The 15,961-nt window shown below is 40.7% G+C and overlaps 1 protein-coding gene across 1 annotated transcript in view; it reads left to right on the top strand.

Annotated features, from left to right (window-relative positions):
* The first annotated feature begins 7,155 nt into the window (after positions 1-7,155).
* The window catches only part of LOC311147208 (F-box/LRR-repeat protein 7-like), a 39,441-nt gene continuing 30,635 nt past the window's right edge, over positions 7,156-15,961 (top strand). The window contains exons 1-2 of the mRNA XM_084183847.1: positions 7,156-7,609; positions 11,839-11,928. Of these exons, the coding sequence (XP_084039973.1) occupies positions 7,573-7,609; positions 11,839-11,928 (127 nt within the window). The 5' untranslated portion in view covers positions 7,156-7,572. The remainder of the gene's footprint in view (positions 7,610-11,838; positions 11,929-15,961) is intronic.

Here is a 15,961-nt window from a genome sequence, read left to right on the forward strand (position 1 = left end):
ATGGGAGGATGTCCAAGAGGACCTGTGGAGAACCTCTACCTGCATGCTCCTCCACCGCAGATGGCAGCCCTGCCCCTCTCCCAATGTCCTGTGAGGCTGACGCCAGTCTCTCTTCTGGCTCTGGCCTGGAGTCCGATGGCATCCCTACTACCCCCTCTACCGCTGCCATGTTCTCCCAGGATGCAATGGGGCCGGAGGCAGAGTCGGCCTTCTATCTGTCTGTAGCCACATCTGTCTGTTACTGAAGTCAATACAAACCCTACTGCCAATCCTTACCCCTGTGCCTCGGTGCATGTGTATTCACATTGGATGGCCAACAACCATCTCCCAGAACTCATCTAGAGTCAGTTTGTTGCGTGTGACCTACAAAGGATGTGGGTTAAAATGTTTTTAAGTGATAGCTTTATTTTTTTAGAACCATTCAATAAAAATGAATCTTTTGACCTATTAGCTGTTTTTTGGTAGTCGCCACATCAGCATAATAGGCTTTTAAACTATAATGACTTTAATATAATGTAATTGTAGTGCTTATAACTGTCCCTGCCAAAAACATATTTGAGCAAATAAGCAAGCTCTTAGCACTCTTTTACTTTGTTAGTGGGCTTCAGACGTCGGTGTGTTAAACTTCACATATTAGTCTTAATTCATGACCTGTGACCATAGCATGCACTGTGCATGTATTTGCAATATTTGTAATTACTTTAAACCACAACATGAATATAGTGTGCATTTCTAATAACTCCTCTTACTCTACCAATCATTGTGTGCGGAGGTAAAATTGGTATTAATGCACAGACCAGAGGACTGGTTAGTCACAACCGTTTTTATGGCATTGGCTGCAGTTTCCTTTTATTTGTTCATTTACCTCTCACGCTCGCATGCACATGTGTCAGTAAAACTCTTAAATGAAGGATGTAGAACACATTCTTGGTGTGCATTCCAGTGCGGCAGGAATGGTTGGCTGTAAAAGGTTTGGGGGCTTGGCATTTGACCCCTTCGGAGACAGCCAAATATCCAGTAGAATTATTTTTAAATCCCCATTAGCCGGTGCCAATGGCGAAAGCTAATCTTCCTGGGGTCTGACACAACAAAATACATTAGACAAATACTTAACAATTTAAAAACATTAACATAGACATTAGACTTGCACGCATACATTACTACTACACACATACTGGACAGTTTATTAGGTACACCACCCTGTTCATGAAAATAGATCGCTCCTACAGACAGTGAGTCACGTGGCTGTGGCCTGCTATATAAAGCAGGCAGACAGGCATGGAGGCATTCAGTTACTGCTCGATTGAATGTTCGAATGGGAAAAACGAGTGACCTAAGCGACTGAGCCTTGTATGATCGTTGTTGCCAGGCGTGCTGGATCCAGTATCTCAGAAACGTCCGCCCTCCTGGGCTTTTCATGCACGATAGTGTCTAGGGTTTACCGAGAATGGTGCGACAAATAAAAAACATCCTGTCAGCGGCAGTCCTGTGGGTGAAAACGTCTCGTTGATGAGAGAGTTCGGAGGAAAAGGGCAAGAATCGTGAAAGCTAACAGGCGGGCCACAAACAGAAAAATAACGGTGCAGTACAATAGTGGTGTGCAGAACGGCATCTTGGAACCCACAACTCGTTGATCCTTGCCACGGATGGGCTATTGCAACAGATGACCACACTGGGTTCCACTCCTATCAGCTAAAAACAAGAAGAAGCGGCTCCAGTGGGCACGCGATCACCAACACGGCGGTGGTGTACTGGTGTTGGGAATGTTTTCCTGGCACACGTTAGGTCCCTTGATACCAATTGAATGTTTCCGACACCATGTAGAATCCATGCCCAGAAAAATTCAGCTGTTCTGGAGGCAAAGGGGGGTTCGAGCCAGTTACTAGATGGGTGTACCTAATAAGCTGAAGTTACATATGCCATAACTAGGTCAGATAGGAGTGTGCTTAGTTTTATTTGTTTTTAAAGCACATTTTTCTGTTTGCTTGAGTAATTTGAGATGGCTCTATATAATACTGTGTGTTGCCTTGATTTAGTTCTGTATTTGGGGACTGAAGTAACCCCTGGTGGCATGTCTGGTGGGGTAAGTATGTCCGTCAGAGCTATATGGAAGTTGATTATACAGACAATTTTGAAGACAATATTTATCCTTTACTTAAGCCAAGAGAGGCTGACATGCATACTGTTGACAGCCCTCTTTGTACATTGAAGGGCAAGACGTGCTCCTCTGTTCTGGGCCAGCTGCAGCTTTTCTATACTGAAGAAATATATAAATGCAAATATGTCAAAGATTTTACTGAGTTACAGTTCATATAAAGAACTCAGTCAATAGAAATCAATTCATAAGGTCCTAATCTATGTATTTCACATTACTGGGAATAGAGATATGAATCTGTTGGTCACAGATACCTTTTTAAAAATGGGCCTCACAATTGGCCTCAGGATCTCGTCACGGTATTTCTGTGCATTCAAATTGCCATCGATAAAATGCAATTGTGTTCGTTGTCTGTAGTTTATGCCTGCCCATACCATAACCCAGTGGCTATTTTAGCATGTCAATCTTGGTGGGGCAAACGCAACTTTAAAAAAAATGCATGCCAGCAAAGCCATTACACAACACAAGACTAAATAATACATTAATTGCACTATAATGGTGACAAACGGTGCCCACAAACTGTTAGGGCCTACATAAAGCTGTCCCAACAGCAGTCGCAACACCTTACCACTGCTACACCTGGCTATCAGCGGAGCCGTGTCTGGCAGCGAAACAGTTAATTCAGCCTCATTTATTGCCTTTTGAAAAAACATAGCTGATATGGCTGACTTGCTTAAACAAATGTGGTTTCTACTGACATTTGAAATGTACAAACTATGGCATAATGGGACGACGAGCGGATAAGAGGCAATCCGTAATTTAGATTAAGACAATGAGCGAGCTAGGACGGACGTAGTCAATATAACTATTTGTTCAGCACTTTTGAAATGTACAGCGACAGAATTCAGAACATGGGCCGTTCTTACAGTATTCTCCTTGTACATCAAGTCAGAACCGTAGGATAAATAAAGGGGGCATATAAGCAGATAATGAAAGCTCTTACAATATTCAATGACATTTCTCTAAAACAGGCTATAGGCTACATGTGCTACGTGTGCACCACCAAGTCAGAACAGTACAGTCGTGGTCAAAAGTTTTGAGAATGACACAAATACTAATTTTCACAAAGTCTGCTGCCTCAGTTTTGATGATGGCAGTTTGCATATACTCCAGAATGTCATGGAGAGTGATCAGATGAATTGCAATTAATTGCAAAGTCCCTCTTTGCCATGAAAATGAACTTAATCCCCCAAAAACGTTTCCACTGCATTTCAGCCCTGCCACAAAAGGACCAGCTGCCATCATGTCAGTGATTATCTCGTTAACACAGGTGAGAGTGTTGACGAGGACAAGGCTGGAGATCACTCTGTCATGCTGATTGAGTTAGAATAACAGACTGGAAGCTTTAAAAGGAGGGTGGTGCTTGAAATCATTGTTCTTCCTCTGTTAACCATGGTTACCTGCAAGGAAACACGTGCCGTCATCATTGCTTTGCACAAAAAGGGCTTCACAGGCAAGGATATTGCTGCTAGTAAGATTGCACCTAAATCCACCATTTATCAGATCATCAAGAACTTCAAGGAGAGAGGTTAAATTGTTGTGAAGAAGGCATCAGGGCGCCCAAGAAAGTCCAGCAAGTGCCAGGACCATCTCCTAAAGTTGATTCAGCTGGGATCGGGGCACCACCAGTGCAGAGCTTGCTCAGGAATGGCAGCAGGCAGGTGTGAGTGTATCTGCACGCACAATGAGGCGAAGACTTTTGGAGGATGGCCTGGTGTCAAGAAGGGCAGCAAAGAAGCCACTTCTCTCCAGGAAAAACATCAGGGACAGACTGATATTCTGCAAAGGGTACAGGGATTGGACTACTGAGGACTGGGGTAAAGTCATTTTCTTTTCCGATTGTATGGGGCATCCGGAAAACACGGAGAAGACAAGGTGAGCACTACCATCCTGTCCTGTGTCATTCCAACAGTAAAGCATCCTGAGACCATTCATGTGTGGGGTTGCTTCTCAGCCAAGGGGGTGGGCTCACTCACAATTTTGCCTAAGAACACAGCCATGAATAAAGAATGGTACCAACACATCCTCCGAGAGCAACTTCTCCCAACCATCCAAGAACAGATTGGTGTCGACCAATACCTTTTCCAGCATGATGGAGCACCTTGCCATAAGGCAAAAGTGATAACTAAGTGGCTCAGGGAACAAAACATCGACATTTTGGGTCAATGGCCAGGAAACTCACCAGACCTTAATCCCATTGAGAACTTGTGGTCGATCCTCAAGAGGAGGGTGGACAACCAAAAACCCACAAATTCTGACAAACTCCAAGCATTGATTATGCAAGAATGGGCTGCCATCAGTCAGGATGTGGCCCAGAAGTTAATTGACAGCATGCCAGGGCGGATTGCAGAGGTCTTGAAAAAGAAGGGTCAACACTGCAAATATTGACTCTTTGCATAAACGTAATGTAATTGTCAATAAAAGCCTTTGACAGTTATGGAATGCTTATAATTATACTTCAGTATACCATAGTAACATCTGACAAAAATATCTCATAACACTGAAGCAGCGAACTTTGTGAAGACCAATACTTGTGTCATTCTCAAAACTTTTGACCACGACTGTAGGCTAAGTTATGAGGGGAAAAGGGACCAAATTATTAGACACGTGGGCTACTAACAGCTTACCACACAACATACAGTTAGTATTACTTTCTTAGCTACAGTATACATATCTCCCTGGCATAATACATAATTTATGCAGCAGCATACAATACATTTTTGGACTCAACTTGTTGTGCTGTACTCACTTGAACAGGAAGGTGGCGCGGCTGTACTTCGTGGGCAAAGTTTGTCATCAAACTTTGTCATTAAAGTCTGGCATTCTCTGGATTTATGGTGCTCTCAAGACAACTGGGAACTCTGAAAAAAACAAGGTTGAATCATGATGACGTCAGTGACTTGCAATTCCGAGTTGGATGACCGTTCAAAACGTATTTTCCCAGTCGAGCTCGTTTTTTTTCAGAGTCCCCAGTTGTCTTGAACTCACTGAAGTCTGAGATTTCCCAGTTCTGAGTTTCCAGTTGTTTTGAGTGCGGCAGAAGTCATGCTGGATTGACAGCATGGCCAATGTTGAATGTTTATCCGTTTAAGCTTAGAAAAGAGACCCTTAAACCTAGACTTGGACCACACACACACTCCACTGAATAGCAGGCTAGTGATTGCTTTGCAATGCTTGTAGTTAGCCACTGATTCCTTTCAACTTGTTGCAATTTCCAAGTTGTTGTGTAATGTTTATGTCCAATGGCCCATGAGCACCGATATGTTTTATCTATAATTTCTCTTAATTATTTATCTTCATATGACAAGGATTGAAAAGGATTTGCCAGTAGATTGTTGACTTGATTCATGATGACTGCTAGCTTGTTAGCTAAGATTTTGAAAGTATGATGTTGACATGATCAGTCCAATCAAAGCTACGTTAGATATAATGTGATTTGACATTTTATCTGTGGCCAATGACCTTGAGCCTTCTTGGATGGGCACTTCTAATGTAACTCTATGGCAGCACCCAAGGGGCTTGAATTTTCGACCTCTACCCGTAGATTTTGAGGAGACGCAGTGTCCCCATGAGTGACAGAACACTGAGCCAATTACGGCGCAACTAGAGAACATTACCAACCCCTACGCTCCGTATTTTCAACTGGCTGCCCTACCACCACAGAAAGCACTGAGCTAGGCTGAAACCATATTCAGGTTTTATTCTTGTGCAGGTGTCATAACCAGCCATAAAATAACGCAATATATGTCACAACAGGTGTCAAAATATGGGTCATGACAGTGTTATGACCATATTATGACAGTGTTATGACCATATTATGACAGGTTATGACAAGTTATGTCAGCTGTTATGACATATTATGGCATGGTTATGATCGTGTAATGACGCTGGGTATCAAGTAAAGCGTTACCATTTTTTCCCCTCATTTCTTTTAAATTACATATTGGGAACAGTAGAACAGACACCTACTTCAGTATTTCCTTGAAGTGTATAAACATGGATTGCACAATTTAGCAAAACAAGAATGGAACTTTTCCCCATGGTCAGTGCAACACAAAGGCCATGGGGTGTAATACCTAAAGGAAGTTCAATGAACGTTTTGGATGATAGAAATATCATAGCTTGTTATTTCCTATTCCTGTTTAAACTTGTTAACAATGGAAAGTTTCCAATAATAGAGTTTTATCACTTATTACATGCTCAGGAATGTCATTCCCATTAAAAGAGTAGGGACAAATACTGACACTTGAATAGTGTCCATGTCCATTTATAGTAAAAGATAATGGTCATGGGAGTTTCATGTGGGAAAGTGGTGGTTGTACCACTATAGTAGTAAATTGTCACAAACGTAGACAGAGGCCGTGTCTGAATAGCCATACTAACATACTACATACTGAAACTGCATACTCATTTCAGGGTTTGATCTAGTAAAATTTACTAATCTTTTCCGACTCACGTGTTTGATTCCTAGGATGCAATGACTACATCATGTGACTACAAACTTGTTGGACGCATTTGCAGTTTGTTTTGGTTGCGTTTCAGATTATGTTGTGCCCAATAGAAATGAATGGTAAATAATGTCATGGATAATCAGATAAATTGACAGGCTGTACCTTAATGAACGAATGGCGGGAGTCAACGCAATTGCCCATTAGATAACGCATTCAGAGTACTATTTTCGAAATGTCACATACTATAAAAACTTATTTTTTGCAAACTATTTAGTAAGCTAGTATGGGCATTCAGACACGACCAGTTAAATATATTTACAAATATAGCACTTCCTCCAAGTCACATACTGTATATCCAAAAGCTAATGTGTGCTCATCGTAGCCTATCATGCTGTGCAATGCCAATGTTGTATTATTTGCTTCATGTAAAATTTTGCCACTGAAGGGGTTCCCTCTGATTTATTTCATCATCTCCCTTTAAATAAGGTGGACTGTCTCTTTAAATCTGGACTAGTGGAGTGAGTTTTCCCTTCATTGCCAGAAGTGATTGGGTATGGTTCTGGACGCCTCCATGACTGCACGCAACCCGCAACAGCTGCTTGCATTTAGGGGGTTTAATTTAAAACGTCTTTTTGATATTATTCTGATGCTGGATTTATTCGAACAATGCAGCCCCGAAGTTTTGGAGTTGAACAAACTATTTGGATAGAGAAGTTACGTTGCCCGTACGGTCTTGGAAACTCTAGTCTGGATTGGTTTGCGTAAAAATTGAAACGTCTTCTATCCCCGTTATTCTGTCAACATCTGGATTAGCCATTCGATGACATGACAAAGATTATTTTTGAATTTCCTTAATTATATGTGATCATTTCGTTTTCCCTATATGATATTGTGTGGACACTTATCCTGGATTTTTGCTTTTTTGGATACCCCTGAGTTCTGCATGTAGATTATGCATTCTTTAGGATGGGTGCGAACAATGGGAAACAGTATGGAAGTGAGGGTGAGTATTTGGAAACTTTGAAGGAAACATTTGCCAGGGCAACCAACTACGGAGAACTAACTTATGTCTTATGAATTCAACCTTGATGGTTTTGTATTAGAATATACTGGAATCTTCTGTTCTGTTCCACAACTGAATTAATTAGTCTATTTTCAGAAGGCCTTTATCCATCCTTGCTCAAGTACGCATTTAATAGCAAATATTTTTTTGCATACAAAAATAGAGCTTTCCTGTACCAAAAAGGCATGCCAGGGTGTTTACTCTTAAAGTGAAGTAGGTTATAACCAGTTATATGGCAGACATTATTTTATGCACATGATCATTCCATCTAGCCTATAGCCGATAGGCCTTCTGTACCAGGTGAGGGGACTTTACTGTATGGGAAGTAAACATCAGACCTCATTGCATAATAGTGACAACCTATATAATGGAACATAAAAAAGATGAGATAGAAGGATTGTTAATTGTGATAATAGCCTATGTTGTCTTGCAAAAATTCAAGATACACATTTAATGGAAGGACCTTAGATAGCCCCCATTGTTTAGGGTGACTCTTACATCAAAAGAGCATAATAGCCTAATTTCTGACTGAGACACATACCATACACAGTGGTGTAAAGTACTTAAGTAAAAATACTTTAAAGTACTAGTCGTTTTTTGGGGTATCTGTACTTTACTATTTATATTTTTTGTAATTTTTACTTCACTACATTCCTAAAGAAAATAGTGTACTTTTTACTCCATAAATTTTCCCTGATACCCAAAAGTACTTGTTACATTTTGAATGCTTAGCAGGACAAGGAAAATGGTCCAATTCACGCACTCATTAAGAGAACATCCTTGGTCATTCCTACTGCCTCTGATCTGGCAGACTCACTAAACAAATGCTTTGTTTGTAAATTATGTCTGAGTGTTGGAGTGTGCCCCTGGCAATCCGTAAATTAAAAAAATACAAGAACATTGTACCATCTGATTTGCTTAATATAAGGAATTTGAAATTATTTATACTTTTGATACTTAAGAATATTTTAGCTATTAAATTTACTTTTGATACTTAAGTATATTTAAAACCAAATAATTTTTGACTTTTACTCAAGTAGTATTTTATTGGGTGACCTTCACTTTTACTTGAGTCATTTTTTACTAAGGTATCATTACTTTTACTCAAGTATGACAATTGGGTCCTTTTTCCACCACTGACCATACACATACCATAATTCCTCTACCAAGGTCTAAATATGGAAATCTACAAAGAATGACTATTTGGGCTATTTGTGTTCTAGATGGCATATCTCATCAGCTCTTGCCGAGTTCAACACCTCAGACCTCAAGGCTTCTTCCTCAGATTTTAACAGACCATTTTATTGGACCATTTGTGGGTCACTCCTTATGTAAATACATATTTTTGTGTTACAACAGAAATCATGGTTCATTTTGGAGAGAAAATCAGCTTAAACACTACTTGGGTGGCTTAGGATTCATAGCTGCTCATTTTTCTCCACAGGAGGACTCTGAACTTGCCTATATTTACCCAAGGATGTAGCCTGTAGCACAATACGTTGCATGCAGCTCCAATGAAAACCTTCAAACAAGTTATGCAGTAAAGCATTAATATTAACATTAATATTGATATTGAGGTTATCAAACAGCAGCGTGTTAATATGTTTCATAGAGTGTATTTCGGTCCATTTACACATCTGTTTCCAAGTGTCCACCACAATAAATCACACTTCAATAACTAAAATGGAGCAAAACTCTCCCAACACATTATATAAGCACAAGACAGGAAAGGGCGTTTTTTCCAGAAATGTCAACAAGCATTTCTCAGGTGCCTTTCACAGGTCCACTTCCTCTGAATGTGTCAACTGTGTGCTGATATTTCCCTCCAAGGACAGGAATCATGAGGTCGGCGCAATTTGTAAAACTCATATCTGCTTCTTGTCCTGTTAGACTAATGTTCTCTCCAGTAATATCTCAGCAAAGACGGGGGGCCTTTATCAATTAGATTTTCTCACCTCCTGCATCCTCTCTCCCCTGTCTTCTCTCGAGGAGAGTCGACGAGGAGAATGAACATGGATGGAAATGCGCTTGCTTGAAATGAGACTGCCCTTCTCCACTCGCGTGTCATTAGGCAAATTACGTTTACAGGGGTGGATCCCAAAATAAATGTGTAACGTGCTCAAAACTAATTAAGTTAGTTGTGCCAGACATTTTATAGATAAAACAATAAATAGCATATTGTTTTTAAACATCTGCATGTTTTTCTCCTTTGACAAAACAAAAGCTGATTCAAAGGGGGTGTGGCAGATTTCAAAACGCTTCCGCGTTATGATACACATGAGTGTCCTCGATGAAAGGTGGCTATCGAGGAGGGGAGGACACTCTTCAGTATGCCTACTAATGAATTGACACCCTCCTCAAACACTTATCAGTTTCCAAGTCACGGAGGAGAGAGGACGGAGGATGGAATTCTGGCCAAATGAGAAAACCCCAGGGAAAGGAGGTGTACAATCCAGGCTAAAATTAACAGAGTTTAAAGTAAAAATCTATATTTGTGGCCAAGCATAAATTGGGAGAAAAAAACACTTCAAAAATCCATCTCAAACTTATATCTCAAACAGACCATTTAAAAAATGCTTGCTATTTTTTTCCTCACAGAACATGATGTCATGTTGGCTCATTGGCTGAGCTAGCCAATCAGCTGTCTACTTACATTCATGTTTTTAATGATTGGCGTACACCCACACTATTCTGTTGTTGGGTACGCCCACACCATTCTGTTGTTGGGTACACCCACACCATTCCAAAACAGAAAAGCTGCTTTTTAACATACTTTAGTTTTTAAAAAATTGGAAGGAAAACTATTTCACTCATATTGTAATTAATTATAGGTCATATTTCCTAGAAATCTGGAAACACTGGAGAGTTACTTTAACATCTATATGGTTCTCTATCATGATGATGTGAAATATGAAGAAAAAAAAAATATGTATGCACTCACTCTGGATAAGAGCATCTGCTAAATGACTAAAATGTTTTTAAAAAATGTGACTCAGTTTGGTGGAAACCATAGCAGATGTGCTGTCTTTATGATGTCACCACAACATGTCGCCGATATCATACAGCAGTTTGAACACGAAAGGCATATGAGTTGCATTATATTTCCTCTAAAAGAGTGTGTGTGTGCGTGTGTGTGTGTATGTAGGCTTTATGTGGGAGGGGAAGTTGCACTTGAAAATTACTAGTCTGGTGAGGTTGGTTTTAGTATAGTCATTACAAATGAGGTGTTAAGACGTCTTTACCTCTTTCAACGGCTAAGCTAAGCTGTGTCCTGGGGGCAGCTTGTTTTAGCACTAGCCATCTTCCAGCGCTCTTACTTTCCTCTCACAGCGTTCATGCATGTTTACCACATTTCTCTGGCGTTGTCTAGTCCATGTCCATGAGTGGCCTTGATGTAAGTATTTGTACATAGGCGTGTGTTGTGTGGGTGTAACTGCTTGGGAAGACCTAGGAGGCTCTCACGCTGGGTGAAGGCACTGACCTCGCTTCAGCTCAGCGAAGCCACAAAGCTGCATTTATGATCTGATGGAGGAATGAGGTGCAGCAAAAAAGAAATATCCACTAACAGCCTCTTGGCTCTCAGAGAGGAGTGTGAGGAAAGCATGTCATCAGCAGCTTTTCATGGAGAAGAAAACAGCTAGAAACCAACCTTCTAGACTAAACTCACAGCATATAGTTAAGCTGTGTACGACTGAGTACTGACCATACATCTAGTTATTCTACATACAGAATACTGCTTACAGCTGGGACCACTACACTGAATGGCCCAAGAGGACCCATGAAGCTGCAATCGCAGATCATATGTGATTACTCTTTTCCCTCTCTGACAGGACAGCCTTTCCCTTCTGTCTTTTCAGTTTTCTTGGAAGCAGAGGTTAAAGGGGAATTGTTGGAAACGAGATTCCTTTTCTAAATGGAATAGGGGACACACTATCATAGGAAGCAACCAACAAAAATGTTGAACACATGCCAAGGTGAAATGTCCAACTGAAACTGAGGGAGGTAGAAGTAATAAAAGACAGCAGAGATGGCTCTCCCTGTTTCCATAGTATGCTATTCTTCTGTTGGTTAAACCCTTTCAGATATCTCACCCTATCAAAATCAATAGACAATCTTTCATGAGTGTAACATCTATGTATGTATTTCCTGACTGTTTTCCTTGTCCACAGGTAAAGGTAGCTCCAGCATCTCCTCTGACATTAGTTCGAGTACGGATCACACACCGACCAAAGCTCCAAAGAATGTGGCTACCGCCGAAGGTAAGGCATCTGGTGCTCATTATTCAACCCCCCCTCCCCCATTCTCTTTCTGTAATACTGCCTATTTTTGGAGAAACTTGTGTGTTCCTGGGATAACCGTAAATTGAAAACAAACTCACAGCTCTCATCAGAGCTAAGGAGCCGAAGGCTTTTCTTGTGCTTTGTTTCAAAACTCCTGCCCCCTCGAAGAGGAAGAATGCTTGTCCAAACTGGTAATATCAGGGCTGAGTGTTGTCAGTGAGCATGCTCTTTATCTGTGTGTCTGTGTGTGTGTGTCTGCCGGTGCAAGAAAGAGAGAGAGATGGAGAGAGAGAGGGGGCGAGAGAAAGAAGACCGATGGGAAATGCTGAAGAGAACATATACTGTGATGTATTACATTATCTAGCAATAACAGGAATAGCTAAAATATGCCAATTTTCTGCTATTTGTTTGGTCTGGAATGCATGGCCATTAAGCTGATGCATTAGCTTGTATCATCGGTGTAGTGGTTAGCACTGTGCCTCTCACAAATAGACCCTCTCCTTCCAGGCAGACATTGTTCCACAGTGGCACTCCTTCTCCTTCCTCCAACCTCAGTTACCAGTGAGTATGCCCAGGCAATGTGCCAAACTGGCAACATCAGGGGCCTGCTCTTCATCGTGCTAGTGTGTTTGTAACTCCTGTCGATTTTGTGGTTGTCAAATCATTAAAAAAAATATCCATGATATTAAGACAGTTGCATATATCCAAGCAATGCTCTGACTTTGGTAGAGAAATACATGTCCTCTCCAATATGTGTAACAGATGTCTTTCTTGAGGGTCTGTCAATCTGTTTGACAGTTCGTCAATCAAAGGAGCTGACTGACTGCTTGCGTTTATGGAATGAAACCCTAAATGTCTATCAGCAGTTTAGAATGTGTTTCATATAACTGTACTTAGCGTCTGCTGAGCTTCAATCTTCTCAAACCCATCATAGACAAAGGTCAGGCAGTTTTCCATTTAAGAAAAAAATGCCATATGCTTCTAAACCATCTTTAGACACACACACACACACAGACACACACACACACAGACACTTTTTATGCTTTGAAAGAGAGGAATGAGGTATTCTTGTGGTGCTTCCCACAAGAAAACAAACACATGGGCTACCCAGTACTTCTGGCTGTCACTCAGTCATACATTTCAAGGTGTTGCTGAGAGAATAGAAATAATAATATTTTTGGTTCATACAAAAATGTGAATGATGCGCGGGTCAGCTGTCTGTCACCCGCCTGCAATTGCTAATAACACATCCGCAACTGCCTGACTATATGTGATAAAGTGGAAATTTGATGCCTGCACCAACCCTCACCCGCAATTTAGAAAAAATGCGCTGTACAGTCAGATAATTTATATTTATTTTATTTAACCTTTATTTAACTAGGCAAGTCAGTTAAGAACACATTTTTATTTACAATGACGGCCTACCAAAAGGCAAAAGGCCTCCTGCAGGGACAAATATTTGTATATATATATATATATATATATATATATATATATATATATATATATATATATATATATATATATATATATATATATATATATATATAGGACAAAACACAAATCACGACAAGAGAGACACCACAACACTACATAAAGAGAGACCTAAAACAACAACATAGCATGGCAGCAACACATGACAACACAGCATGGTAGCAACACAACATGACAACAACATGGTAGCAACACAACATGGCAGCAGCACAACATGGTAGCAGCACAAAACATGCTACAAACATTATTGGGCACAGACAACAGCACAAAGGGCAAGAAGGTAGAGACAACAATACAATACGCGAAGCAGTGAAGAATGAAGAGATGGAGATAAAACTGTCCAGTTTGAGTGTTTTTTGATAGGCTTATGTTTCTGCTTATAATATCTGACATTTTGGTAGGCTATTTGTTAGTCAATTCAGCTTCTCTTCTGTCATTACTTGTTGCCCTAAAAGACTAAATAAACAATTTCTCACCAGAATAATGTAATAAACCGATAGAATGAATGCTTCAATGTAGTTGACATTGGTAAAGTTTGTTTTCTCTTTCCTCTTTCATCTCTACTTCTCTCATGAAGCAAAGACGTTTAAGGACCGGGGAGAAAATACAATAATTCCCAAAATACATTAAGGATTTATTGCAAGTAATGCTTAATTCTGCAGGAGTTCATATTATATTAGGCTATGTGAGAGGTTATAGACCTACAGTCAGTGTCAAGATTTCATTTAGGATACTATTCCATTTAACCCATCTGAAAAGTACAGTTCCCTTGGAGTCCCTGTCTTGTGACTGTCATATTTGTATTCCGCCTCACAATCATCACACATAACATAGCCGCATAGCTGGCACTGCTATCATCCTCTTTTACCACTTCACCAAATCTTTCCCAAACATTAGACTACTGTTCTGGCCCTCCCTTCTATTTATTTTCAACTCTCCATTTCACATTTTCTGTTATTTAGTTATACTGCGACACTGTCGTTTTTGCCTCAGTGGATTGACATAAACATTTTCTGGCCAAAGTTCCCAAAACCATTTGGCGTGTATTTGGCACACTACAGTTAGGCCCTAAAGCTTAGGCTTAGGCTACGCACTAACGCCAGATACAAATAATGAAAGGAAAACCTCAATGTAGCCTATAGATATGAACTGCACAAAAACTATACATTTATGGATTTTTAATGGATAGTTTTATATTTTTTCAAAACGCCCGCCACCCACCCACTCTTCATCCACACAATATTTCATGACCCTAAACCTGCCAGCCCCGCGGATATAACCGCAGGGACTGTGTGTTATGAGTCAACCCATGCATCACTAGTGAATATGTATTGGTCTAAAGGTCTTTCAATTACTGTTTCCATTATGGACCACTCAGTGGCTAAATCAAGTCTATAAGGAGTTAATGTTCATTAATGTTAATGAATAATCCAATTAACCATTTGTGAACTGTAACAAGTCAATTCAGAAGGAGGTTTGGTCTACTACTCTCAGCCTGGGTTCAAACAAGGCAGAGTATTGTTTCTCTCCAGACTACACTAGGCTCAGAGGGAAACGTTGACTCACTAGTATCTCTCCATCGAGGAGCTGCTGGAACCCGCATTGGGGTATTATGGGAAATTACTAATTGTGCCTTGTGTGTCTGCTAGCTAGGAGAACAACCTGTACGGGAGAGTGGGCCGCGGTCGGTGGCTGCCAGACCATAATTCCGCTCCTGTGTTATGACAGAAATTGTTATTTTTTTCTTCCTGCTAAGTGGGAGTAATTACATGGTCTGGAACCACCACAACCACAGCACCCCCAATCCCCCCCACCTCTCCCCACTCCACCCAGCCCCACGGCCCTCTAAACTAATCAGGATGCAGACTTCTCCTGCACAAAATCACACATTGGCTCAGTGCTCAGATCTGGAGGCATGGTCCATCACATTTTCTGGCCTTGGGAGCTTGGGAGTCACGAAAGCAAACTGGCTTTGCCAAACTTGCTGATTGGGAGTTGATCCTCTCTCTAGGCTATTGGAACTAGCTAAGGTTTGCATTCAGTAGCAGCACGGCTAATTTCATGATGACGCATCACTTGGATTATGTGAAGTCATCTGGGTGGCCTCATTTAATTGTGTACCTTCATAAGAAAAACAATAATATTGCATCAGTCTTGGCTTGGAAAATTGTCAACCCTCACTGCACATTTGGATGTGATATCATGATTAAAGTGTTTGATGAAACCAGACTACTTTACACAATGCAACTGGGCCACATGGGGGCACAGAAGATAAAGATAGGACCTTGTTTTTACTTCATTGTAGGACATATATTGCCAACATGCAGTAGACTGTTGCAGAGTTTATTTGAGGGTTTTGGAATTTGTTCATTCCATTGGCTTGCCGTGCACCTGCATCAAGCCACTCTTGGGATTTAGCTCTCTCGTGTTTTCCCAGAACCTGCTTGTGGTTCAGCAATACATCTTCATGCCATTTTTCCACATGAAGAAGATGAAGAGTTATACCCCTCTTCTCCAT

Source organism: Coregonus lavaretus, assembly GCF_964263955.1.
Source record: "Coregonus lavaretus genome assembly, chromosome: 2".
Classification (NCBI taxonomy): Eukaryota; Metazoa; Chordata; class Actinopteri; order Salmoniformes; family Salmonidae; genus Coregonus; species Coregonus lavaretus.